Source organism: Anticarsia gemmatalis, chromosome 13, assembly GCF_050436995.1.
Source record: "Anticarsia gemmatalis isolate Benzon Research Colony breed Stoneville strain chromosome 13, ilAntGemm2 primary, whole genome shotgun sequence".
NCBI classification, from domain to species: domain Eukaryota; kingdom Metazoa; phylum Arthropoda; class Insecta; order Lepidoptera; family Erebidae; genus Anticarsia; species Anticarsia gemmatalis.
In genome coordinates, this window is record NC_134757.1 from 12748470 (window position 1) to 12762129 (window position 13660).

The following is a 13660-nucleotide window of genomic DNA, read 5'->3' on the forward strand; positions in this document are numbered from 1 at the left end:
ATCTCCTACAAACATCACATTTAGTTCAATGTAGCCAATTGTACTACTACTTGTATTATATTCTATTTGTTTTACATTGATAACTTACATATTATCATGTACAATTTTGATGATTTATTGCTTCAGGAAGCAAATATTATGTTTCAAGCTAGCTATTATTTAAAAGATTTGTAGTATCTTTTGGTATGACATGTTTCGTCAAATATTGCAAGTTGCCATCGTATTGAGGTAAATTCCTTGAAAATTGTACTGATTCAATTATTTCTTATCAATTTACTACGCGTGTAAGAACAGCACTATGTTTCTATTTTTCCTACGGGTTTCAAAAATATTCAATTATGTAGTCTGTGCATATTATTAATCAGTCACCTTACAAAATGTAATTTAAATCCGTTTTTTCTCAAACAGTTGACACATTATCACATTTAATTTTATCTATTTGTAAAGTGTCTCACCCGAGCTTTTTATAATCTTTCTATCTCATACAACAAGTAGAAAAAATATCTCGTATATCACTTCAATAACAATATAATATTTCTTTCAAACCACACACTTAAAAACTTCAGCTCAGAACAAAAAACTATATTTCGAAACTACACAGAACTTCACTTCGCCAGGATACTTGATCAAACGCTTAACTAAAGTTAATCCTTGTACAATCTATCATCTTAGTGATAATGTAATAATAACCCTTGTTCTTTAAATACAATGATATCGTTTGACATACAGGTCAGCTCAAAATGATAAAACATTAAACCAGGTCTAGACAAGTGTATCGTGTAATGTAACGCAAGGTTCGGCGTGTAGACAGCACAGCGAGCGTTACATGAAACGTTCGCAAGCCATCCACACACTAGCTGACCTGCGCAACTTTGCTTGCGTCACATAAAAGAGAATGGGTCATAATTTTCCCCGTTTTTGTAACATTTTTTACTGATACTCTTTCCTAAATAAGTAGGCTATCCAACAGTAAAAGAGTTTTTTAATTCTGAGATTAGCGCGGTCAATCAAACAAACAAACTCTACAATTTTCTAATATAGTCTAGTATAGATAGTTTTATAATATACTCCAGTCTAGTATAGATTATATTAGACGTTACACTTGTCTGGGCCCGTCTTTATTGATAGATCTTAATATAGGTAATCGATAAATACAAAATACATCTTCATCAAATATTGCAACTATAGTCACTTGGCTATTTAATATTCATTGTTTCCTCTTATAAAATAGTGGCCGTTGTAGTGTGTAGTATTACATTTTAATAATTAATATGCCCATTAATATACTTATTTAGAAATGCATAACATTGAAGGATAATATTACTAATTATGACACGTTTTATATAAAATACACTATATTCATATTTATCTTACTTCTTCAAATGGAAATTCTATATTCAATATCTCACTTGAAAAATATTGGATATAAAGTCTTTCGTAATTTGATCTACCCGAACGTTCTTCACATCCAATTCCTTTAAAATCCACTACAACTAAGTAACATTTTATAAAATTACACATAAAGAGTATATTTCGTACAAAAAGATCTTATCCAAGCACGAAACAGATTAACTTCTAGAGCGATTTTCTGCAGTCGATTTTTACGATAAATGAGTATTTAACGTTCAACATTACTTGAGAAAATAGTTCTTAAAGCACCCACTAGAGGCATTGAATCGTTTTTCATACAATTTTTTGTTTGTAGCTAGCCGGTTTTTGACAGACGATATAAGTAGAAAATTGCCTCTGTAGTAATAAAATAAATACAAAATTATAAGATCACAACAATTACAACTTTATTTATAAACCTATATACTTAAAAATATCACAATTGTTCTAAATTATCTATCTCTATCTACTGATTTGTTTTATCATTCTTCTCTGGTTTGTCCATCATGGGTACGTTTTCTTCTATATCTTCTTCTTCTTCTGGGTCGTTCCAGTCTGCTTTCTCACTGGTCCCGAATATCACGTAGACTAGATTTGCGACTAGGTATAAAGCAGCTGTGAGGAAGAATGCTTGGCCCCAGAGACTCTTGTCACTCTGCAAGAAAAATAAGAAAACTTAGATATTATTTTCCAATACAATTTCCGTATCGCAAGCATTGATTATAGAGGTATAAGTATGAAGATTTTGGCGTATACAGATTTAACCTGGATTGGAGGATAGAAATATTTTTGGACTAATAGGTACATTGCCGTAGTTTCAATAAAAATGTTTTCTATCGTGACGATTCATAATAGGTGCAGAATTGAGTGTTCATACCGAACCAGGAAACCTATTTGGACTCACACTAGTTTATAGCGCCATTTAGACCGGGCTACGAGACAGGTAATAATAATAATATGTATATTGGCATTATTACGAACTAGCGTACACATACATAAAAGTGTTTGTCTGAATTGAAACCAAAAGGTCTTAAGAGTAAACAAAATACCTACAACATCAGTCAATATGAATCCAATGATGATGGGTGAGAATGACGCTACAATATTGGACACGAAGTTACTGATGCTCATCATGGTGCCCGCGTAGTTCGGAGATATGTCTATGTGATTCACCTGTAATCATAAATTCAGATACCTCTCATTAAAAAAAAATTACAATAATATTTTACGAGATTATTTGTTTTATTGGGCCCAAAAGAGTTGTGATTATGTAGCATTGAAACATTTGCAAATGGCGTAATGTGAGTGTATCTCATTTCTGTCTGCATCTTCAAGTATAACAGGCGTTATGTTATTATGCATGTTTTCATACATACAATCATATAATACATAATATCAAAACTTTTTTTAAAGGGGTAGGCAGAGATCTTAGTAAGCCAATCGGTAATTACGATCCTTACAAACTTCCCTTGCTTTATTCACATCCATACATCTTGCCATACAGGACCGTTATATGGTTTCATGCAATGTGTATGTTTTAGTTTGTGTTGTGTATGTGTTGTATGTTTTCAATTTCAAGAAATATTTTTACCTGGAATCCACTGTGAGCTGATATTTTGAACGCGCATATCAGAATCAGGATAGTTTCTACAACGTAAATATTTCTAGGTGCAAATGCTAACGCTATTAGTCCGATTCCAGCAGGCACCATACCTGGAAAAAGTATTGAGAAATGAATAAAAAAACTGTCACACGACTTTCAGTTTGCTATGCAATTACAGTTGAAAACGTTTTTCTATGATGAGATGGAACAAAAAAAAGATTCATTACATGTAAAGACATGAATCCAGTAGTTAAGGGTAAAAGGTGCGTTTGAAGATAATAATATTCACCTCGATGTTCTAAATACACGTGGTAAGAAATTATATAAAGCTATACATACCTAAAGAATTAGCCAGTTTTCTCGTGTTAGTAACACTCATTATGTTTTTGACGATCAACCAGTCGGTGAACCAACTGAAGAAGAAATTGGTGAACCACATCACCAAGAACGGTAAAGCAGTAAGTAGTCCATTCTATACGAATAAAAAAAAAGAGTTTTAAATTAACTAGCTGAATAAAACACAATGATTCCTACAAAATTGTACAATTTTCGTTTCACAAACACTCAAAAATTTACCACTTCCAATTCAAATTTCAATTAATAAAGTGTATGTTAATCCCACAAGATACCACAGAAGGCAATTCATTAGCTTTTCCAATAAAAAACTTACTTTGGTCTTTTATTCATTGAATGCGTATTTTTCAAAGCTTCACGATATTTATACTTACTAGTAAATTAAAGTAATGTTCTCTTACCGCTTTAATATTGACCCCCATGATCTTGTCCATGAAGGCGGGTACTTCGGAATACAGAGCGGTGTGACCCCACGCTTGACCGATGTGAGCCACAATGATGGCGTACACTCCCTTGTGACGAAGGATTTTCTTCCAAGGTACTGGCATTTTCTGGAAACACAAGCAGAAAAAGGATATAAATATATTTATTTAAAGAAACCATTCCTGTTCTAACTGTTTACACCATACTTTAAAATGATCCATCTTCATCCTGACAATAAAAATGGGAATTTACTTCCAAACTATTATAGCAAGACTACCGCAACGAAGAAGTCTAAAGACTTACAAAGTGCTGGATCCGTTTTACTGGATTGGACCCATGAAAAACGTAAAAAATCAACGCAAGATCTCTTAAAATAAAAAGAAAACTGACATGCCTGAATCAGCATATATTCCCAAAATATTTAAGTCAAAAGAAACAGCAAAAATACATTTGCCGTGAAATGTTTCGCACTCAATTTTACACATGCAATCTAGCTCCTGCGTTGATGACTTAACTGAATAGAGGAAAGCCATTAACTCAAGCCTTTCAAACGCCTCTGAAGTATGTATGAGGTGTTAGCGCACACAGTATTCCTGTGCGTTTATTTAACGAAGACAAAAGCAGTGCTGTGAACTTTCACAGTTGCGGAAGCCTAACTATTAAGTATAGCTGACCCGCGCAACTTCGTTTGCGTCACCTAAGAGAATGGGTTAAAATTTTCCCCGTTTTTGTAACATTTTTCGTTGCTACTCCGCTCCTAATGACTGTAGCGTGATGTTATATAGCCTATAGCCTTCCTCGATAAATGGACTATCTAACACTGTAAGAATTTTTCAAATCGGACCAGTAGTTCCTGAGATTAGCGCGTGCAAACAAACAAACAAACAAACAAACAAACTCTTCAGCTTTATTATATTAGTATAGATTAAGTAAAAAAATATCATCGCGCTGAATTTTACCCATGAAAATACAAACTTTAATCAGATGTAAAACAGCTTTCCCTGACTCTATTAATTGGTTCTACAACGGGAAGCCGCTATCGAATAATAGTGCGGCAGATATTTTTTGTCAAATCATGAAAAAGAAAGCATAAATTGTAACTTAAGCATTTTAAAGCGAGCTACTGAACCAAATTCTTTAAGAATTACACTCACCGTAGCCTGCTTCCCAGCATTGTAACAGCAATGGCTAAACCATTTAATAAAAATCAAAATCTTACCTTTTTCCCTTCACTTGCTCCTAAATCATCTTCAATGTATTCCCTTTCTGCTGCAGAAATCTTGGGATGTTGAGCTGGTGTATCATATACCAGGAACCAGATCAGTACTGCTGCCATTCCCGACATGATGCCGTAGAACCTGAAGATACCAGGCCAGCCCATTGGGGACGCTGATATGAAGCCTGTCATTGGTAGTCCAAATACTGTTCCTAACGCTTGACCTGAAATTGAATAATAGTGGAATGAAATTAAATAGAAAACAAAAACCTTTGATGGAATCGATTGGAAATAGGCTTTATTTTAGCAGTATTTAATAACAAGAAGATGCATAAAACACACTATAATTACGTAATTAACGTTTCAAGATATTTAGGCAGGTCTAATGTGATATCTAAAAGTTACTACATAAGAGTAAGGTTGAAAATGCAACACATTATTTGCTTTCAACAGACACTTTTCGTTAAAGTTCCTTGATTTTGTTAAAGTTGTGATTTATTGTTATTAAACTAAAATAAATAAAAAACCTTACCTCCATAAACCATAGCAGCTAACCGTCCTCTCTCATGAAGTGGTGCCCATTTCCCAAGTGAAGTATGTAGTCCAGGTACAATACACGCTTGAGTGAGCCCTTGTGCGACTCTGCATACCACAGTGCAGTACCAACCACCCTGAAATTATTAGAAAAGAAACTTCGTTCATCTATCTCGTAGAAGACACCATTTAAGAGTTGTTTTTAAAGTGCGTTTTTCGGAAAAATATAGGTACTTTTCGTGTTGTAGCAGACGCAGGCGCACAAAAGTCATTAACTTAAAAAGCGCGTTATTTTTTTTCTTTGATAGTTCATGAAAATATCGCATTTTGTGTCCTGGGAGTAGACTAGGACAAAATAAAAACACTTGTTTTAATACACCTACTTACTTCTACTTTATTCACATTTAAACAACTCATCAGACCTTCATTGTCACTCACTATAGTTAATAGTAGTTTAGTCTAGTTAAGACAATACAATAAACACGTGGCATGTGTATTTACAATCAAAAACTCACATAATAAGTAGCCATAGGCAACAGAATTGACATCAAACAGTTGATGGTCATGGCTCCAGTGAGGAGGTATCTGGCTCCGAACCTGTGAGCCAACTGTCCAGCCGGGATCTGCAGCAACATGTAGCCCCAGAAGAACGACGCTATCATTGTGTCTTGAATCTTCTTGTCCCAGTTGAATTTTGGATACTGAAAAAGTAATTGTTGACAAATTGGAGTAAGCTTTGTTTTAAAATGTTTAGTTAATGAAGATCACCTTTCGTCTAATTTACATCTAAGCCAAATTCTACCTAATTTGGAACGTAGAATCTGATTTATTAAGAAGAGTAACCTTCTTACCACTGTCACCTGCATTCTGTGAGGTGATATTTAGAAGTTACTTGGGTAAATATAATATGTTGCGCTGTAGCGTCAATTCTTTGGATAATCACCACGAGAGAGATACACGTTTAGATGATGTCGTTGAAAATCTGCATAATGTATTTCTTGTCACATAGATCTGGACCAAATATTAGTAGATTATCTTTAGAATCTTAGCAAAGTGACCTAAACAAAAATTGAATCTAACCTAAGCTTGTTGTTATCTGAGTTATATTTTTTTAAGTTTCAATACATCCGTTTTAGTGTTGCTATCATAAAATTTTCATTAATACTTACCGGCGGCACCAACATCAAAGCATTTAAAACTCCGTTGACTTTGAATCCCTCAGTAGAGTTTCCCTGGTCAATATTATCATCAGTCATAGCTACTAGAGACACTCCCATACAGGATCTCATGCTGTAGGCCACGGTTAATACCCAGAAAAGTATGACGCATTGTTGATGTCTGTACCCCCAGCCTGCATCTACGGGAGTAATGTAAAGAATTATAGTAGTTTTGCAAATAAAATTACTTATAAATAATGGATAAGTAATAATGATTGGACTACTATTCTTAGGTGACATTATAATGGTAGTAGTGAGTAAATAGGCTAAAATATCAAACGTAATAGCCGAGTGGTTTAAGTTGGCACCTCCCACGTAAGTGGTTGCAGATTCAAACTCGAGGCAACACACCACCATTAATGGCGTTAAGACAATAATATGCAATCAATAATTATACAATAATAATATATTACAAATGTACATTTAGATGGTTTCAAGCACGACCAAACAAATTCTATTAAATTACACAGGTAGTTTATAATCCAGATTAACACAAAAGAATTTATAAAGACCTTTCCCGGAAAATCTTTACGAACAAATAAAGTGGCATAAGCAATATTTTTATTTGTAAAAATTCAACACTGAACCCAAAAATTGCCTCGTCAGATTCGTAGGTACGTGACAAAGCAGTTTTAAAATTAACAAGGTTGTTAAATAATCAAATAGTATTAAAGCCATAAACCATTTTAATGTACATAACAATAATCCTAAGAAAAACTATCAAATGAGTCAGATTTCACTTACCTTTTACTTTTTCATCACCATGTTTCAATTCCTTTATCGCGGTCATTTTAAATTAGAATTTTCTCAACACTGTATACATTTATAAAGCTAACTTTACTTGAAAATCTATTGTAATATTTAGTAAAATATTTTTTGTTGTACTGACTGTTTTTTAAATTATTTTTAGGTCAATAAGGCTAGTAGTAAACCATGTTTGTTGGCTGCAGAATCGCCACTTAGGATGCCTTCTTCTGATGCAATATTTATAAGAAAACACGAACATTAAACAGTATTTCATTTGAACGATTATTAATTATCTAAAAGTAAAGTTTTTTATTTGCATACACATCTTTTTTATCTCCCACAAACAATTATCTATTAAGTTCAATATAACTGATACGCTATCAGTTATTTGGAAGATAAATGTATGAAGGTACGTAAAAACAATGATTTTTTAAAAGGGCCAAGTACTCACTAATTGGCCCTATTTTTATCTTGCAATTTCTAAAACTTAAAACGACAATAATATATGTTTGAGGTTGAAAGTGAAAAGCTTATGAGGTCATGAAGCACAAGCGCCAGCATTCTTTACAATTATATATGGACTGTCACTGTGGCTCAGTCGATATTGTACCTGACTGCTGATCATGAGCTCTTGGATTCGATTTCGGTGTCAGGCAAAGTACTGTTGATCTTTTCTAATATATATCAGACTATTTCTCATTAGTTTGGTATTATGCTCGGTTAATGGCTCAAACCCTATCAAATGTGACTTACATCGTCAAAGATTTGTACAATGTACATTACATTACATTATTTGTACATTCAAAATGTCTAGCTGATTTAGGATAATATATCAATTTGAAAAGGTTACATTAAATAAAATTTGCTCATTCGATAAAACACAAACTTTTTTTAAAAACTTACGCTCTGCGATAGAAAACACCTACATACTTTATGTCCAAAGCTTGTTTACAATCACTCCGGAAACTATGTGTTCTCTATTCCTGTATCTGTTGTATATTCCTGTTCGGTGTACCGATGTCGACTTCCTAACGTTCCACTTACGTTCGGATGTCCAGTTGATGGATTTGCTGATCTATTATGAAGAGCTTTTAAGGTTCGTTGTTATTGCAATAGGTCAGGCTTACTACACACATATTCAGTTTTGCATTAATTGGCCTAGTCGGTTGCAGTAGTAGATGAATCCCATCGGCGCAACCCGAACAAGTGAGTCAAGTTAGTTTTGATGTTCGATAAATATTGCGGAACCGAATATGGGTAACAAGCCTGAGTAGCAGCATCCAGAAACCATTTTTTTAGTATAGAAAATTAGTTAAGTAGCAAGTTTAATCTTGGTTTTCGTTTTTCTATTGTGTACTAGCCGACCCGCGCAACTTCGCTTGCGAATGAACATAAGAGAGAATGGGTCAAAATTTTCCCCGTTTTTGTAACATTTCTTACTGCTGCTCTGCTCCTATTGGTCGTAGCGTGATGATATATAGCCTATAACCTTCCTCGATAAATGGGCTATCTAACACTGAAAGAAGTTTTCGAATCGGACCCGTAGTTCCTGAGATTAGCGCGTTCAAACAAACAAACAAACAAACAAACAAACAAACAAACAAACTCTTCAGCTTTATAATATTAGTATAGATAATGCCATCGTAGATGAAGTAAAAGTTATGTGGATGCATTTTAATGACTGTCAAAGGAAACAAAAATTTGCAAGTGTTTTCATTTACTTCTATCACTTGGAAAATTATTATTAAATAATCAAAATATGTATAAAGCAGTTGTAGTAAATAGTAATAGAAGATAACAAACCCGAAAGTACAATTTTATATACCTAAATAAATTTATGGACGATGTCACTAAATGTCCTATGAATGAAAATTCAATTTGCATAAAAAATATACGCAGATCATGATCTGATTCATAGCAATAACAGCCACACGTATTTCCGGCTGTTTTCAACAATCAAAACATTATCTTGAAGTAAATATTATATAAGTTCAATGCTAATGAAAATGATTGCTTATCTCTTCGCAGAAGTACGTTACACGCAACTTATTTAATAAACTACGTCCGTAGCCTATGTCTATACATTCTTTAATTATGTATAACTATATTGTCTTTACGTCTTGGATTTTATTATTAACTAGCTGACCCGCGCAACTTCGCTTGCGTCACATAAGAGAGAATGGGTCATAATTTCCCCGTTTTTTAAACATTTTCCCTTGCTGCTCCGCTCCTAATGGTCGTAGCGTAATGTTATATAACCTATAGCCTTCTTCAATAAACATTAAAATATTTTTTCAATTCGCACCAGTAGTTTCTGAGATTAGCGCGTTCAAACAAACAAACTCTTCAGCTTTATAATATTTGTATAGATTAATATTAGGTCGGGGAAAAAGTATTTTCGCATAATTGTATGTAATAAAATCCCTTTGGCTTCAAGAATCACAAATGAGTACACGGTTTATTAGGTCTCTTTCAGTGAGCTCGTGAGGTACCCAAATATCGAGCTTTTTTGTGTAAAAAAAGATTTTATTACAATTTCATACACACTATAATACAAAAAGACTTTTTCCCGGACATAATATTAAAACTATAAAGTAACTTAACCAAACCAGTCTCATATCTCCACCCTCGAAGTCATTTCCAAAGTTCCCCAAAAGGTTACAAAACCGATTACGAGCGCAAAAGGTTGAAACAACTATTGTACAAGCAATGATTAATTAGTTTCGTGTCTGCAAACTTGACTGGCACTGGTTGCATCGGTTAAACTTATCTGTCAGCCAACCGATAGATAAATAGTAATAGCTTTTAGTGGATTTGTACGTGCTCAAAATGATTTATTTCTTAGAAAGATTTGTTTGCTTTTAATATTAAAATGTAAATTTTAATATTGATTTTGTATGAGTAACTGCTCTCGGTCGTTCACTGGATAAATTTATTTTGGTTGAAATTATTGCTTTAGTGCACGTCTGGAGTAAATTCTAGAGTTAAATGTTTTACAGACATTTGCATTCTTCGTTTTGAAAATTGGCAGAATTTAAGACTTAGTTGCAGATTTATATAGCAAATTACGACAAGTTTTCTTACTACTTGTGAGCTAAAATATACATAGTTAAAACTTTTTAGGTAACTTTTTCTAAATCTAAATTATATTTTATTATTTTATCTTAGTAGATAATAGCCGGGACTGAATTTTTACGTGCCCTCCAAAGCACAGGGACGCCAAGCTCAAAAATCACTAAGTGGTCACCCGTCCATAGAATGATTGCGCTAACGGTTGCTTAACCCACAAATCGTTTAACGACCGATTAACGAAACTGGCGCCTGGACTAACAAACATTCATAGATTCAATGTAGCCTTACAAATTATAAATAAAACGTAACATGACATGCATTTTCATTCAAACTGTCTTCGAAGCTTTACCCATCACCAGGAATCACGTTTTGAACAGTCGGACCACCAGCGTTGTTCATGTAACCAAATATTATTATTATCTGACGCAGTATTCCTCTCGTCTTAGCACGTGACTACGCATCCTAGTATATGTATAGATTGTGAGTTTCAATGTTTGTTTTTGCTACTGTTTTATCATAATATGATAATATATTTTTGTATTTAGATGTGCGTGGCGTGGTACTTTAAATAGGGTGGTCAGTTTTTCGTCACCTCACCGTCTGGGTTAGATACCAAAAATAAATCAAATCAAATCATATTATTTATTTGTGAAACACAGGTATTTTAACAAGTTGTTGATACATGAGACATTTTATCCAGCTGTGTTCTACCATACAACAGGCACACAAAACTGATAGGTATTTTTGTGGTCCACTAATAGTAGTTTTCCGTCTAATCGTATTTTGTGCACACTATTCGTGTAATTGCAAGTTCCTGCGACATGAATTCAAGGTCAAATGCTACATGAAAAAGATGGTGAACAGAACTTCTGTCTCAGTTCTTCTTCCAAGTAGTATCATGGTGTTTGATTGGACACAAAACAAATCGTAGTTATTATTCTGGATATTTTTTCCACGTTATTAAAATATATGGTTGTCTAACATTGGCCTTGAAGAATTATATCTATCAACTTCTATACATCTAAGTAGAAGACTTCAGAAGTTAGTAAGTGAGGAAACTTTTTAATGGTCCGTAAACATGGAGAGTTGCAACTTAGCGCTACGTCTACTTAGGCAGCTGTCACGTATCAAGTTGGGAGTGCGCGTGTTGTTCTGACGATTTTAGGAGAGAACAGTCACGGGGGTAATGTTCTTGTTCTATGTTCTTGGCTGTAAACAGTTTCAAAGACAATTAAGAGAGAATTTTTGGTGTTTTTTTTTCAAAAGTTTCATCTAATTTTGGATTTATGCCAGTCGTATTAACAATTCCTTTTATACTCGATGTCCGATGAAGTGGTGCGACGTTCAACATTTAACGTGGCAGGCTTCGTACAAACATGCTCGCTACATAATCGCAATATTAAGTCACCAGTAGCTCGATTCTCACAGAAACTGTGAGAATCGAGCTACTGGTGACTACCGACAATTGGCTAGCTATTGAGAAATTTTGTACGAAAATCGAATCAACGTCTCTATCGGGCAGCGTAGGAATTATTTTTGCAGTACATTTGAAATGACAAATTCTCGATAGTCGTTAGAATTAACTGTAGAGAATCGCGTCACCGATGTCGCCAAATATGTCTAGCGAAATCGCCCGCTGTCGCTAGACATGTCACCGATAACCCAACTAATATTTTGTGGGACTTCTATCGTGAAGTGTATCTATGATTGTAAACCGTAACCTCGCAATGTAATTTACCCAAAGTGTAATTTAAAAACAAAACTTGCAATTTTTTATCAAAATGGCCACTTAACTAAAAGGTAATAAAATAAATTGTATCAAAAAAGACTCCCAAGTGGAAAATTAACAAGAGATAAAAATCCAATCATAATTTTCTCAGTTCATTCCGCCGTTAACTAGTACTACTACAATATAATTTATCTGTATTTGAGTTTGTTCGAAACAAACTTCCTATTATCTTATCATTGCTATCAGTGACAGATGTTTGAAACTGTTGGAGGCTGTAAAAATAGTTTGTAAAGATATCATTATGAGCAAATCATTATTTTTATTGCTTCCGTAATAAAAAGATCTTAGCTTTTTGTATAATAAATGTAGATCAAACAATAGACTGATATACATTATTTTGTGCAGAATATAATTGTATACTGCGTTCTCAAAAGTTGCACTTTTTTCGAGTTCGTATTAATGTCGATTTTAATAACTATATGCGGAGCCGAAGCCTCACTTTCGATGCTTGTTTATTGTCTGTAGCACATAATAATAAATATTTGTGCAACATAATACACACGGCCAAGTATAGGTATTTTTTGTTAGTGCCATGCTCCCAGATCCCGTTTCAATGCCATCCAGGCAAGCCCCGCGCATTTAGTAATATCGTCCACACAACGTGCTACTGGACGACCCTCACTCCTTTTGCCGTTCATAAGACCAAGAATAACTTGCATCATTTTAATACTGATTTATTCACTTGCCCCGAGAAAATTTGTCTCAATAATTTGGTTCAAACACTTGGTAGAGTACCCATAATTATGCAAGTTGCGCGGATGGCGGAGGCATACAAAATTTAAAACTTAGAACGTTAGTCACTCGCTGACTTATGACGGTAGTATGCTTTCTAAGCCAGCTATATTTTGGACAATACATGGAATTATTTATTATACTCTCTAGATATACCGTGCATGCCAAGGCTCTAAGTAGACCACTAGGTCGGACTATACCCGGTCGTCTTTAAGAACTATTTTATTTCAATTATTTTTTCTACATTCAAAATATCCTACCATTTTTCCATAGGGTATATGTACAGACCAAAGAACGCGATTGTTACGATTCTTAAAAACTTCTCTTGCTTTATTCATCCATACATCTTGCCAAACACTGACCGCCGGTTACGAGTACTACGCACCTGACAATTTTTTAAGACATCGCTGATATGATCTGTTCATGACTTGCAGGGGCGTCCCCACTCGGCGTTTTTCATTTACGTCCACACAGTAAATTTTATGATTCTACATTCATTCGTTTTCTTTACATAACCTAACCATCTAAGCAAACCTAGCTCAATCCTGGTCATTACATCTTCTATCACGTTAAATAAAACACAC

The 13660-nt window shown here is 34.1% G+C and overlaps 1 protein-coding gene across 1 annotated transcript; it reads right to left on the reverse strand.

Moving 5' to 3' along the window:
* Nucleotides 1–1782: 1782 nt before the first annotated feature.
* Nucleotides 1783–7611, reverse strand: LOC142977482 (putative inorganic phosphate cotransporter). The gene is made up of 10 exons (XM_076121379.1): nucleotides 7481–7611; nucleotides 6689–6876; nucleotides 6035–6220; nucleotides 5518–5656; nucleotides 4989–5209; nucleotides 3748–3897; nucleotides 3332–3464; nucleotides 2981–3102; nucleotides 2443–2562; nucleotides 1783–2044 (listed from the first exon to the last, which is right to left on the reverse strand). The coding sequence occupies exons 1-10, from the start codon at nucleotides 7524–7526 to the stop codon at nucleotides 1856–1858; spliced, it is 1494 nt and encodes a 497-aa protein (XP_075977494.1). The 5' UTR covers nucleotides 7527–7611; the 3' UTR covers nucleotides 1783–1855.
* Between the last annotated feature and the right edge of the window lie 6049 nt (nucleotides 7612–13660).

Bases quoted from the DNA above. Each gene is read 5' to 3' on its own strand.
- LOC142977482 (XM_076121379.1), bottom strand. From the start codon at position 7,526: ATGACCGCGATAAAGGAATTGAAACATGGTGATGAAAAAGTAAAAG. The intron at 5,210-5,517 runs GTAAGGTTTTTT...ATTCAATTTCAG, and splicing joins AGCTGCTATGGTTTATGGAG to GTCAAGCGTTAGGAACAGTA. The intron at 3,465-3,747 runs GTAAGAGAACAT...TTATTCGTATAG, and splicing joins TGGGGGTCAATATTAAAGCG to AATGGACTACTTACTGCTTT.